The 13,487-nt window shown below is 37.8% G+C and overlaps 3 protein-coding genes across 3 annotated transcripts; all 3 read left to right on the top strand.

Moving 5' to 3' along the window:
- The first annotated feature begins 2,061 nt into the window (after positions 1 to 2,061).
- LOC141426154 (uncharacterized) lies at positions 2,062 to 4,209 on the top strand. The gene is made up of 3 exons (XM_074085014.1): positions 2,062 to 2,209; positions 3,066 to 3,148; positions 3,518 to 4,209. The coding sequence occupies exons 1-3, from the start codon at positions 2,092 to 2,094 to the stop codon at positions 3,698 to 3,700; spliced, it is 384 nt and encodes a 127-aa protein (XP_073941115.1). The 5' UTR covers positions 2,062 to 2,091; the 3' UTR covers positions 3,701 to 4,209.
- A 2,520-nt stretch (positions 4,210 to 6,729) lies between these two features.
- On the top strand, positions 6,730 to 8,063 carry LOC141426153 (uncharacterized; the record flags this gene model as incomplete). Its single annotated transcript, XM_074085013.1, is given in 3 exon segments — positions 6,730 to 6,991; positions 7,305 to 7,387; positions 7,830 to 8,063. Coding segments are annotated over 3 exon segments (420 nt in total). The 3' UTR covers positions 8,013 to 8,063.
- Positions 8,064 to 10,150: 2,087 nt separating this feature from the next.
- Positions 10,151 to 12,289, top strand: LOC141426301 (uncharacterized). The gene is made up of 3 exons (XM_074085147.1): positions 10,151 to 10,321; positions 11,286 to 11,368; positions 12,049 to 12,289. Exons 1-3 carry the CDS (start codon positions 10,195 to 10,197, stop codon positions 12,247 to 12,249), a joined length of 411 nt encoding a protein of 136 aa, XP_073941248.1. The 5' UTR covers positions 10,151 to 10,194; the 3' UTR covers positions 12,250 to 12,289.
- The last annotated feature ends 1,198 nt before the right edge of the window (positions 12,290 to 13,487 follow it).

Below are 13,487 nucleotides of genomic sequence, written 5' to 3'. Positions count from 1 at the left end.
ACTTAACTATCTGTATATATATTATCTAAATAAAGGTAACTCCCATACCTCGGCTCCGAAGCTGCCAAACCTGGCTGCAGGCCATTGTGGGCCACTCTAGGACGCCGCCTCGTGCTCGACGTCCCAGCGCCACCGACAGTAAACTACGCTGGGCAGGCCAACCAGCTCACAGCCGCCAGGGCTCCTTGAAACACTTCTACACGAAGCCACAATAACCACACATCAGCCCGTGTCTTAGCACCTCCGTGGAGGAAATGCAGACTTGCTTAGCGCCGCCTGGGTCACGCTGTCTACTCCACTTGGCTTGACTTTGGACACCACAGCGATCACTGAATTCCGGAACAAACCGGGACTCGGCGGGAACAAACCATATTTTAGATATGTCTGATCTATCTATTAATCTATCTATCTATGCAGAGTTGAAGCACCGATTAAAGTGGAATGTAAGTAGAAACACTACCTTGGTATATCCATGTGCAAGGGCTGCCGCTGTGGACAGCAAGGGGCAGCAAAGCGCCAGTCAGTGTCAGTAACGTGAGCGTGACGGACACAGCGGCGAATGCGACCGCGGCGCGCGCGCACCTTTTATAAAGGCCATAATACGATTACGCGTGTATGTCGTGTCGTCACACCTATGCGTCTGGATTTGTCCAGATTATCGGCCTTTGGTTAAGCTTGTTAATTTGTCCGTATTTCATTTTTTTTTAAATTTAAAGTTTTCTCGTTTAATCGGCTTTTGTTTTCCCGAATTTTATTCACCATAATGTTTCGCTTTCCATAATTTTAATATGACATAAAGTAGGTAATTTAGTGAATTGTTATTAAAGTATACTAACCTAACTTAGGTACGCATTCTATATGAAGACATGTCAAACATTTTGACTACAGCACAGTCTATACCAGGAGTAGCCTGTAATACGAGCAAACAATTAAAACGTAGATCGTCCTCGTCAAACTGAACAACATTAGTTCAGTGACTTTTAAAAATAATGGAGTCCTTTTTTCATACAAATTAAATACTGCTATCAATGTACGCCATTCCAGAACACAACTGACGTCGCCTGTCACGCTACAAACATCAAGCATTTTGCTTTACATTGCTTCTTCACACCACAGCAACACCCGATATTTTTATGGCAAACGTTGGTGTGTATAATAGTAGATTATTGACGTGGCCTGGAAGTAGGCAATTGCTGGCTGAGTATGAGTATTAAACGGACGAGCTTGTGAATCCGTTTAACTAATACGAAGCCAGCGATTGCTATTCCAGCCGAGGTTAATATAATTTTTTTCTCAAAATTTTTTTTTCTAGAATAAACTTTTTCTCAAAATATATTATTATAACATTTAATTTTATTCCAACGTTTTTCTTATGCTTTCCCGCCTTTTTTTCATTTAAAATAAAGTGCAGGTGTATTTTTCCACCGAAAACACCACAAGCTGTTTTAGACCCTATAAAGAAAGTCCGGAGTTCGAAAAAAATATCTGATAACGGCCATTATACATGGCTGTATACTAATTGTGCCAATATTTCCATGGCCTTTTTAACTTTAAAAAATAATGTGACTGACTGCAGGCACGCTAATTTATTATTGTCGAGCTAGCGCGCCTGCAATATTTCAATTTTTTAATTTTTCGCTGGTCTGACCATAAATTATGGACTTCACCTTCTGATATGTAAAGAATAATGTCAACTTTTACGGACATTTTTGAGAAAAAATATTTACATATCGCAATATTGTTTTCATAGTAATTCCACGCCCGAGCAGAAACGCGATTTCTAATAATATCAAGCGAAAAAACTAAATTATCCATTTTTAACCATGTCTTAATAAACAGATCGAATCGGTTACCTAACCTCATTTTCTAAGCCACTTCAAAACGACCTTGATCATATATTTTTTCCCTGGAATTATAAATACAAAGGTCAGCTTAATGTGATGACACGCAATGAATTTGAAAGAAATCGCATATTATTTTCTCTGATAAAAAATGTTAACTTTATTAATGATTTAAATTTCGAGGTTTATTAGTCAAGCTGTTTGCGCTATAAATGCCGCAGCAGCGGGATTGCACGTCACTTCGCTCACCATGGCCGCTGCGTCTTCGCTCGTTCGCTTCTCGCTCGCGTTCGCTTGCTTCGCTCTGCTGGCTGATGTCAGCACTGCAAGCCGCCGCACCTTGGACAACTGTGTAGAGTACAACGCAGGTTTGTTAAGACCATAAATATTATCAGTACCTATTTTAAAATCTGTTAAAATTGATTATTTTGTTGGTTTAACTATTTTAACAAATTTGTGTGTATTCGGATTTCGCCCAATTTACAATGGGTTCACAAGAATACCATAGCCTAAGCCCTCTGATTCTGAGAGCGGGCCTTAGCTGTTAGTCTGGAACTTGGACCATTTGATTTACTAAAACAAACCGTCTACGTACGAGTCGATCTCGTGAATTGAAGGCTCCGTATAACTTTGTAGGTGTCTATGAAATATCCACTATTAGCAGACCCCTGCTACTAAGTCAAATTTACGAATTATGAGATCATCTTACATTGGAAATTTCATAGACAGACGTTAAAAAATAAACGAATATACCGCAGATTTCTCAAAAATCCTGCAATCTATAAGTGTACGTCAGCATCAAAAGTAGCGGATCACTTTTTTCCTTTGTTTTTCGAACCGTTGGTTGATTTTTTTTTTTGACATTCATAAGTGATTTTTATAGCCTAAATTGAATAAAGATATTTTGACTTTGACTTTGCCTTTTTTGTCGTATTAGCACATTTTACTCAGACCCCCAACACACAGGTCTTTACCTAGTTTGGGGGTCAGAATATTTGTCCATTCCCGCGACTTCTCTGTACAAACTTTCCATACTCATTGATCATTGTATTTTGCTTCAAGTTGATTGCACAATAAATCATTTTTATTTTACATTTGTCAAATTTTTATGGTGTAACGTTGCTGTATAACCACAAAGTACAAAAGCATGCTGCTACTTTTAATGCTGACCGTACAACTAGTTCAATTAATATCCATTTAAGACAAGTTTTTATTTTATTTTAGGCCAAAGTAGTACTGATCCTATCGTCTTGCCCACTGTGTCAACAAAACCCTACGAGGAGCGTTACACCCTTAATAATGAAAACGTAAGTTTCTATTTTATATTTTTTACATTTTATATCGCAGGGCACAAAATAATCTACTCACCATCCTACTGCCAAAGCAATACCGCACTATCAATATTTAGTGCCAATGTGGTTCATTCATTTAAAGTTCCACATTTTTTTATCTGATTCTATTGCTCATAGTTTAGTATTAAAACTAATGCTGTCGTATTTAGAAGATGCTTAAAAGGAATAAACTTCTTCGTCTTCTTCGTTCTTCGTCTTTCTTCGTCTTTACTACCGCATAAAATCATATGTTCAGGGTCTCAGGAGGCATTGCCATGACAACGAGCAACGCGTATAAGTTAACTGACCCAACATACACTAACATTACTGTTTTTGCATCCTTAGAATTGTCTATTGGCACATAAAAAGCTGGTTGGAGCATTGGTGAAGGCATGCGACCCCTTCGGCCCGCCACCGCCCAGCATCGACGCTATCAACATCCAAACCCAGGTCATAACGTGCCACACCGACGGCCCGTGCCCCTCCGGACTCGTCATCTCCGTCTCGCAGTACTGTGAACCCTTGTAATCCTAAATCCCGCTAAACCAATTGATCGGAGTGTAGTATTTGCTACTTCTTTCTAGCACTATGTTACACTACCAGAAACATACCAACAACAAGTTACATCGTTGATCATCGTCCACGCAAATGTTTGGCGACAAATGCCGAATCAACCGATCGCAAGCAATCCCATAGACCTTGTTGGATTTGGATTGCGCAGTGACGAATTGCCGTGATGCCGTGGTGTGCAAAATTCTGACCATTTAAATTGGTTCGTGTTTCCCAACAAAATGCTTGCGTGCTGGTACACTATTGTAATTTATGTTTCGCTGGTATTACTGTAACAGTTACTATACTTCGATCGAACTGAATGTTAAGGGTTTTTGTCGCAACATCTCAAACGCGTATTTGTCAAGGCTAAAGTTCTAGGGAATAGTTTGTTGCTATTACGCGCCGCTAGAGGCGCTGCTGAGTTTTTCAAAATCATTGTGACGTTAACGCGTTTGTTTTTGAAATATATTAGATTGTGTATTAATATTACAGTTTTGTGAAGATCATGCGAATAAATGGAATTGTCACAAAAATTGTTTTTTAAACCTAATAATTATCTTTTGATGTTAAGAATGGCTCATTTATTATTGAAATGAGATCAATCAAAAAGAATAATAGGTACTGGTCATACTCAGAAAATTTTACAAATTTCGGTTTTTCAAACATTTATCCTCATATAATTCAAGGTATACCTACTAAATACGAGACCCTTTTTGGTATCTGCCGTGTCACCAAGTAACATTGTTTTAGTGCTAGTTTTAGTCTTAGTTTAGGTGCTACATGGAGCCAAAATGAACCTTTCATTCTTTCTTTCTTTCTAATATAAAGCCGCTGCTCCATTTAAAACACGCCTAAATGACACCTCTCTCAAGGACTATAAAGAAGCAAAACAAGTTGTATGAACTACTCGTAAAAAAGGAAAACAAAATCGAAAAGGAAAATGAAGTGCGATAAGTAGGTAGTAGGTCTTTGTGAGGAGTGTGTTAAACAAAATGCAGGGTAGAAAATATTGTGGGAAAAAATCGCGTGCTCTTACAATGTGGAGGCACGGAGGTGAAGGAGCTGTATAAACACTTTGTTGTATAGACGTCGCTATCGTGGGATCGAGGGTGATCAAAATAATTGTTTATTATTAGTTATTGACATTTTATGGACCTCCGCAAAGTAATCCCTGATTCAATAAATTAGAGAAATGGAAATAAGAAAGGCAGTGAAATTGCAAGAAAACGAGCGATAACTATGCACGCTAGGGGCAGTGACCTTGTCCGCATGTACTTACTATCGAACCAACCCATGTGAAGCCTTTTCGTAAAAAGATAGTCATAGTAACACCACGTTGTTTGACAAGGGAAATCATATTGTGACTTAATATCACTTATGTCTGTCCACACATATGTCAAAAATGCGTTTTTTTTTAAATTGAAAGCAAGTTTTCTAGCGATGGTTCTTAGACATCATGTTTTATCAAAATCGGTTCAGCCGTTTTGAGATACTTTGAAGTGACAAAGTCGCGGGTATCCAACTTTTTGTTGGTTAGGTTAGGTGCAATCAGTTCTACTTGTAGCTGTGTGTGTAATCATTTACTTCAATTCTCGTGGCACTACGTACCTATAGTAATGCATAAAAAAAAAGTTTTATTCGCAGACAACTAATTTGGTCCATAGCATGTTAGTAACAATAGAAACTTAAGAACTATGTTAGTATAACTACAATGGTATTATTTATTAGATAGTATGTTGTCGCAAAGACGCAAGACTGCCCTGCCTCTCTGCGACCACCTTTAGGAGACTGTTAGAGCTGCCCCTCATTCTGCGTATCAGTGAAGCGACTTTCTTACGCATAAGCGCATAAAAGTCGTCCACGTGAGCGTCAGCAAACATGCCAGAAGCACTGCAGTAGCGAGGAAGCCTCACCATCATCCTAAACAAATTATTGTACAATATCCGTACGGTATTGTACGATTTTTGGGTATAGTTAGTCCACAGACTGCTGGTGTAAAAAGGGTAGGGTGGTGGGTAGGGTGTATAAAGGGTTCAAAATCGCAGCTTGGTCGAAGAGCAACCGCCACCGTCACTCAGAGGGCTATGGAGAGGGCTATGCTCGGGGTTTCTCTGCGGGATAGAATTAGAAATGATGATATCCGCAGTAGAACTAAGGTTACCGACATAGCCCGAAGAATTGCGAAACTGAAGTGCAGTGGGCGGGCACATTGCTCGCAGGACTGATGGTCGATGGGGCCAGAAGGTTCTCGAATGGCGTCCGCGGACCGGGAGACGAGCTGTCGGTAGGCCTCCAACAAGATGGAGCGACGACTTGGTTAAGATCGCGGGATCGCGGTGGATGCGGAAAGCACAAGACCGGTCTGAGTGGAGAGCCTTGGGGAGGCCTATGTCCAGCAGTGGACGTCTTTCGGCTGACATGATGATGATGATGATGAACCGCCACCTACAAGGAGTCGTCGTCCAGGACTGTTCCCACATGTATTTTTGTTTTTTTGGGGTGTATTTTTGTTTTTTATGTAATTTGGATTTTACAGCGAATTGGTTTTACTGTAATGCTGTCATTTTTTATTGGCGAATAAATAAATAAATAATTTTATGAAACCTACGATTACGTATTATAAAAGCAATTTTTCTTAGTCAATAATCAGTTTCATAGTGCTATTATGATTAGACCTTGATATCCAATGGTGTTGATAACAAACCAATGTACAAAATTAAATTAAATTGTTAATTATAGCGGTACATAAATTAAATAATGATTTACATGTAATTTCATTATTTCTAATTTTAATCATTTCTTGTGATTTCAGTTTATAATTGAAATTATTTAGTTTTGATTTGTTATTTTTGTATTCGTACCTTTAAGAATATGATCCAAATTGGTCGAAATACCTTCTGTTTTTTCACACAAGACACGTGATTCGATCGTAACTATAGTGACCCTTCCATGCAAAAACTACTTAAGTAATGTTAGTCATGGCCCATTCTATTAATTTAAATAAGATTTCTTGCCACATAATCTAGCCAGTTTTAGCTTAGCGCTATATTAGGTAAGCTACAATGGTGATATATATTTAGTAGCAGAAGCTCTGAGGCGTCACTTCGCTCGCTATGGCCGGCGCGTCTTCGCTCAGTAGCTCACTGCTCGCGTTTGCTTGCTTCGCTCTGCTGCAAGGCGCCTGTGACGCACGCCGCAAAAAAAATGTTCATAATCATGAACATTTTGATCATCATGTTTTTGCTAATTGCGCTGGGTATAGCAGAGGCAAGTTTATTTTCATTTTGATTTGTTATTGAGAAACGTAAACTAAATTCACGTACTTCAGCAATGATGAAATTATTATTTTCAATTAACAATTATAAAACGACACTTTATTAGGTATATTCTACACTAAGTAAGAACGTGCTAAAAATATTAAGTTTGTTTGTTTGGCTATTTCTTAGTATCATCGATCGAGTAATCTATTAGATGGACGGAATAAAAAAACGTGGGGAAGTTGTTAAGCTTTTGATTCGAAAACACTGATTGGTAGTTTCGGGTTTGAGGATTGCAACTCAACTCTGTTTTTTGTTTGTAGGGAAGGTTACCCGAGACGTTGTACTTTTGAAACCAATAGATACACCACCATACGATACGCCTTACAACATAATGAATATTGATGTAAGTACTAGTTCTATTTATGAAGTTTATTTTAAAAGACAATAGGGTTGTGTCTGATGTGTTTCAAACATAATTTCCCGTGTTTATTTAAATATACTTAGTAATTTATTAATGATACATCCGTCAAAATTTTCCGTTTAGCATTTCAATGAAGATTACGTTTTTTTAATTCATGAAACGGTCAGAATACTTTAAAGTTTTTCGTGTGCTGCCACTGCAGTAGCTCGAGCCGTGTAGTGCGCTGCGCACGCGCGGACACATCAAACAGATCGGGTTACTGTTCCAGAGCTACCGTTGTATCCACTATCCACATGTAGTATAGCATTGCTTCCACTACTCGTATGACACTCAAAATGCGTTGATTGTGTCATCAAAATGAAATTTTTGATTATTAGTTTATAAGTCATGTCTCCACGAGAGCTTAAGTAATCTTATGTTTTAGCATTGCAAGCAGAAAGGCAAAAAATTGGTTGGATTTTTGATGCAAGCCTGCGACCCGCTCGGCCCCCCGGGACCCAGTATAACAGTCTATAGTAAACTGAAACAAAAGGTGAAATGTTACACCGATGGACCCTGCCCTTCCGGCCTCACTGTGAAAGTATCACAGTATTGTTCTAAACATTAAACATTGATATAGGCATAATGTGCTACGTAATAAATAGTGACAATTTTATAAGGTTTTTTATAATAATTTTCGTATACGTGCAAGTAGACAACTAAACAACCTTATAGGGAGCTTGATATTGACGTGTACAATGTTAAAACCCGTAGCTTAAGACGTATTCTGTTGAATCATTATTTTGAGAGCGTGCCTTAAGACCTTTTTTTTTCGTTTATGCTGTAAATTAATTAAATTTATTCTAAGTAGAATATTTCTTCTCTGTCAATTCGTCAGTACTTAAGTGTTGATTTTAATAGCATTATTATTATTTTTCTTTGTACCTAAGTGAACTCTGTGCGGGCATTCTGCTATTATTTGTACCTATACTGCTATTTTTTTTATATCACGGGACAATTCACACCAATTGATAGGTCCCACAGTAAGTTTATCAAAGCTTGTGTTATGGGTACTAAGCAACGGATAATTATATAGATAGATACATACTTAAATACATATTAAACACCCAAGACCCGACCCGTATTTTTCATACAAATATCTGTCCCGACACGGGAATCGAACCCGGGACCTCAAGCTTCGTAGTCAGGTTATCTAACCATTAGGCCATCTGGTCGTCAAAATATTATCGGCGAGAACCTGTAATAGGCTTTCTGTGTGTATTGTTATATTTAATCTGTATGTCCTCCAGAATAAATAAATAAATAAATAAATAATGCATTTTTATAATCCATCAACCAAAGATGCCAAGATAATGTTGTATGGGCCAAGTTGCCCGAAATAAATGGATTGATTATTGTTATTATTAAAGACCCATTGAGTGAGACCTCTTTTACTTTTTCTTCATACATATTGTTCAAGGTAAGTGTTCGTAAATTGATTAAATAAGTTTGTAGTCTATTCTGAACAAAATTCAAAATTCAAATTCAAAATTCAAATGATTTATTCAGTAAATAGGCCGCAATGGGCACTTTTACACGTCATATTTTTTTAAACTACCAGCGCTTTCGGAAAGACCATCATTGCCAAGAAGAATGCGCCGCAAGAAACTTGGCAGAAAGTCATTTTTTCATAAAAATATAATTACAAATAAAATACTTAAAAACTATATTATACAATTAAAGAAAAAAAAATACAAAAAATAATAATAATAAAAATACAGGGATGTATGGGGTCCCTTAGTTAAAATACTAAACACTAACTATATCTACGTTCAGTGGAAGTGAAGAATGCTTCCACCGTCATAAATTTTAAAATAATAATAACAATAATTTAGTTCTGAAATATACATTTCAGGTCAAGTAACCATTAAGCTTTTGGATTTCGAAGGCAAGTTCACGTCTGCCGCCCCCAAAGTTAGCTCACACGCACTCATGTCATGCTCTGAAAGCAGAGCGGTACCGAGGGCATGGTATTGCTTCCGTTCCCATAAGCTCTATGGGATCGTCTTGGGAACTTCGACGTCGCGAGCCTGTGACTAGAATTTAAACTAAAAAATATGAAAGTTTAAAATCCATAAGCTTAACAATATACAGCCTTAAACATAACAAGGGGATGTATAAAGTCCCTGAGTTAATAATAAAATTTAAAATTACAATGTCTACGAGGAGACTTCACTATACCGCAACACTATACCACTGAACTACCAAGCTGATGACAGAGCTATCGAAATTACCGATCATACTGCACGTAAAAATTATCTCTAAAGAAAAATCATTACTTATAATTCGAAACACGCGTTTCCCCAGGCAGGATCAAGATAGATTGATTGTTCGAATTCGAAAGCCTCTACATTTTTACAAGCAAACGTCGAAATCATAATAGAGCTGTTTCCGAGATCCCCGATATAAAAATCCATAAATATATAATATAAGTATTGCTTAAAAGATATAGGTAAGAAACGATAAATTATTACATTAAAGCGAAATAAATTAATTATTCTGATAGTTTTATTTTATTCCCAGTGTTTCAAATTGCTTATTGATAGAGCATAACACATCAAACCTGTTAAATGCAAGACCAATTGCTGTATTTATCCATCAATACATTTAGTTATGGCACGAATAAACACTCAAATATTTATAATCATTTAATGATTATCTTCGGGTTAAACAAAAGTTCTCACGTTGTAGCCTGGGCGTTTTAACGCTATAAATATCTATCAGTAGAGGATCCGATCACTTCGCTCGCAATGGCCGCCGCGTCCCCGTTCGCTCGCTCGCTGCTCGCGCTCGCTTGCTTCGCTCTGTTGTGTGCCGCGTGCACCGCGCGGCACGACCGACGCCAGAACGTAAACAACTGCGCAGAATATCTTACTGGTTCGATTTTTATTTTGCCGTTATCTATTTTTAGTAGCTTTGTAATTTCCCCGTGGTGTCGCGTTACAATAACACTTTGCCATTGCTTCCGTGGATCTCGTAAGAGGCAACTAAGGTTAAGGTATACAGAAGGCGACAGGCTAGCAACCTGTCACTATTGTACCTTTTTTGTCAAACTTTAAACTTAAAATTGCTAAAAGTGGCGTAAAACGGTAACGTTTCGTGTGCTCTGCCTGCCCTATTTGGGAATACAGGCGTGATGTTTGTGTACTCGTAATTTGAAATTAACAACCCTATCCTTATTGCAGTCGGGTAAAAATAATAATGTTCTCCTTTATTAGCTTGTAGCCTAATGGCTTGATCTATGGTCTCTCAAGCAGGAAGTTTTGGGTCTGAGCCCAGAATCGAACCTCTTATTTCAGGATTACATACGAAATAACATTTGAAATTTACCATGAACTTTGAGCATAAGGTCAGCAACAGAAGTAGATGAGCGGTTGTGGTGCTCATAATAATCTACACTCTCTTATTACGTTGGCAGTAGATGTCCAGATCATTTTGAGCACCGTAGCCGCTCACCTGTTTCTGCTGCTGAATGTATTTACCTACCTGTATAATAGGCCAAGATGATAAGATGATGATTACAAATATTTTACCTTAAAATTTATTATGTTAGCTTTGCGGTGAAGGAAAACATCGTGAGGAAACCTGCACATACCTGCGAAGTAATTCAATGGTGCGTGTGGAGTTCCCGATCCGCACTGGGCCCGCGTGGGAACTATGGCCCAAGCTCTCTTGTTCTGAGAGGAGGCCTCTGCCCAGCAGTGGGACGTATATAAACTGGGATGGAATCCATTTTTTTAAGTAACGGTTAAGTTGGTTACTTATCTATATGTTGAAAGACAGGCTAGTCTTGCAAACTGAGATTCGATTTAACTAACACAATTTTATTTTCTGTTTTTAGGACAAGCTACTGCTCACACAAAAGTGTTGGATCCAATAAACACACCACCATATCAAACAGATAATATAATAACTAACCGTGATGTAAGAAACATATTTTTTTAATGAAGAACGAGAAGTGGTTGTACTCTTACGAGAAGTCTATTTTGGCAACTAAAGGGTGATGGTATCCCCGGGATATCATTGGTACATGTTGATCCTGGCCCTCTAGTCTGGCAACCCATGTACAGTATCTATCTTTGGTGTTGCCGGTGCAGAGACGGTGGAAAAAGAGACAGAGAGATCTGTGTATCAACTGTGTGTAGATATCTACACACATAGTTGATACACAGAAAAAAACATCTGAAAGGATGGTGGATGATTTCCTGGTGGTATTTCCTTATCCTGTAACAATAATTCAACTTTCTACACCCAACAGTTTGGACTGGACGCTTGTGAGGCTGTCAATCACGACTATTTATATTAAGTATAAATTAAGATATTTTTTTAGGAGCGCCAAATTTCGCATACTCTTCGCCAGTCATACTGTATTGTTTGTCCGAATCATCGTTTGTCATAATTTTTTTCTCATTGAAACGTTATATTTATTTGAATTTTTTTAAATGGTCATCCTTAGAAAACTATTAGCTAGGTTTGTTTTATAAAAATTCTGAACAATTTTTGGATTCTGAGAAAAAAGAGTTATGACAAACGATCATTCTGACAAACATTACATTCGGACTTTCAACAAGTATGCGACTCGATATGGACCGTTTTTTTTTCAGTATTGTGCACCACAGGCTTGCTCTGCCGATGAAATAGGCTGTCCAAGATCAGCAGTTGGCTCCTTGATCAAGGCATGTGATCTCTTCGGCTCGTACCCTCCCCTGATAGTGGGGGTTGATATCTTCACGCAAGCAGTGGAGTGCGTCGGCTCCTGTCCGGGCGGTCTGGCTATATCCGTGACTCAGTACTGCAATATATGAGCATTTGTAACAAATAAATTATTTCGTATCTTTCATTTAATACTGTTTTGTTTTTCTTTATTCTTAACACGTTCAATGACACAGTTTTTTTTTAGAAATTGCTTAATATGATACAATAAAATCTTATCCAAAAATAAATTAAGTCTTTGAACGACCTGCCACAATATGCTTTGCGAGCCGCTATAACTCCGTAGTATGGGGTGTAGAATGTACTTACACTTTCTTTACATAAATCCTATAATACTCGTAGTATAGCAGCACCGACACATCCGGCACATCCACAGCCATGTTTTGTCACAACCATAAGCTTAATATTACTAGCGTACTCACAACAGACGTCATATCCATAATGTGTGTAGTGCAACAGTTTGTTTAATAACGCCGTTTGTTTGTTTGGCCAACTTGCAGAATAAATGTTTTGATTTTTTTTTAACCACACGTTATCAAATAACGAAAACATCAAACCAGTTCCATGACCTGCTGGGAAGCCGCTCTTGGTTTGCTGAAGCATTTCACTACAGCCTTGAAAAGAAGATCAACACAAGAACTGCAAATATAGGAAAAGACAAGGCACTCAAAAATATGACGGCTACGGAAATAGAATTCTGTTCGATATTTTTCTGTGTATCGTACAATCAGACATTATTGCTTGCGACTGAACGTAGAGATGCTGTAGATATTTCTTAGAAATTTTAGTTGTACCATCAGCCAAATATACCTAGTGCTATCCACGAAGACGCGTGTTTTGTCAAAATTAGACATTAAAAACATTGTAATAAGAATCACGGCACGCGTCATCGTGAATGACTCTACCTATAAGGTGGTCTATCAATTTTTAAACAAGTTTCTATCAAATAAATATGTTACTAAAGTCGAACTTTTAAGTTGACAGACACGGCTATTGGCATTATTGTTTTATGACATGCTAAAGATTATCAATTTAAGGGTGGTAGACCCTGGTAGACCACATGTTTGGCTGATGGTACCTAGTCCAAAACTTCAAAGTGGTTATTTATTGAGTTGTTGACGAAATCACAAAATATTTTTATTGATAGATTATCTGTTTTTAATAATCTTAACTGGAATGACTGTCATATTTTTGAGTTGAACTGCCGTTTTGTGATGATATTTGAGCTTGCTAAAGTAATCGTGCTATTCCTGAACATGTTCTGCTTTTTGGGGTGTTTTGAGGTTTAAGAAGTGTCCCTGATAAAGCGCCTTGACAAGGACGTTGCAAT

The sequence above is a fragment of the Choristoneura fumiferana genome, chromosome 3, assembly GCF_025370935.1.
Source record: "Choristoneura fumiferana chromosome 3, NRCan_CFum_1, whole genome shotgun sequence".
Lineage (NCBI taxonomy): Eukaryota > Metazoa > Arthropoda > Insecta > Lepidoptera > Tortricidae > Choristoneura > Choristoneura fumiferana.
Note: the sequence above shows the minus strand (reverse complement) of the source record. Positions and strands in the feature narration are given on the sequence as shown.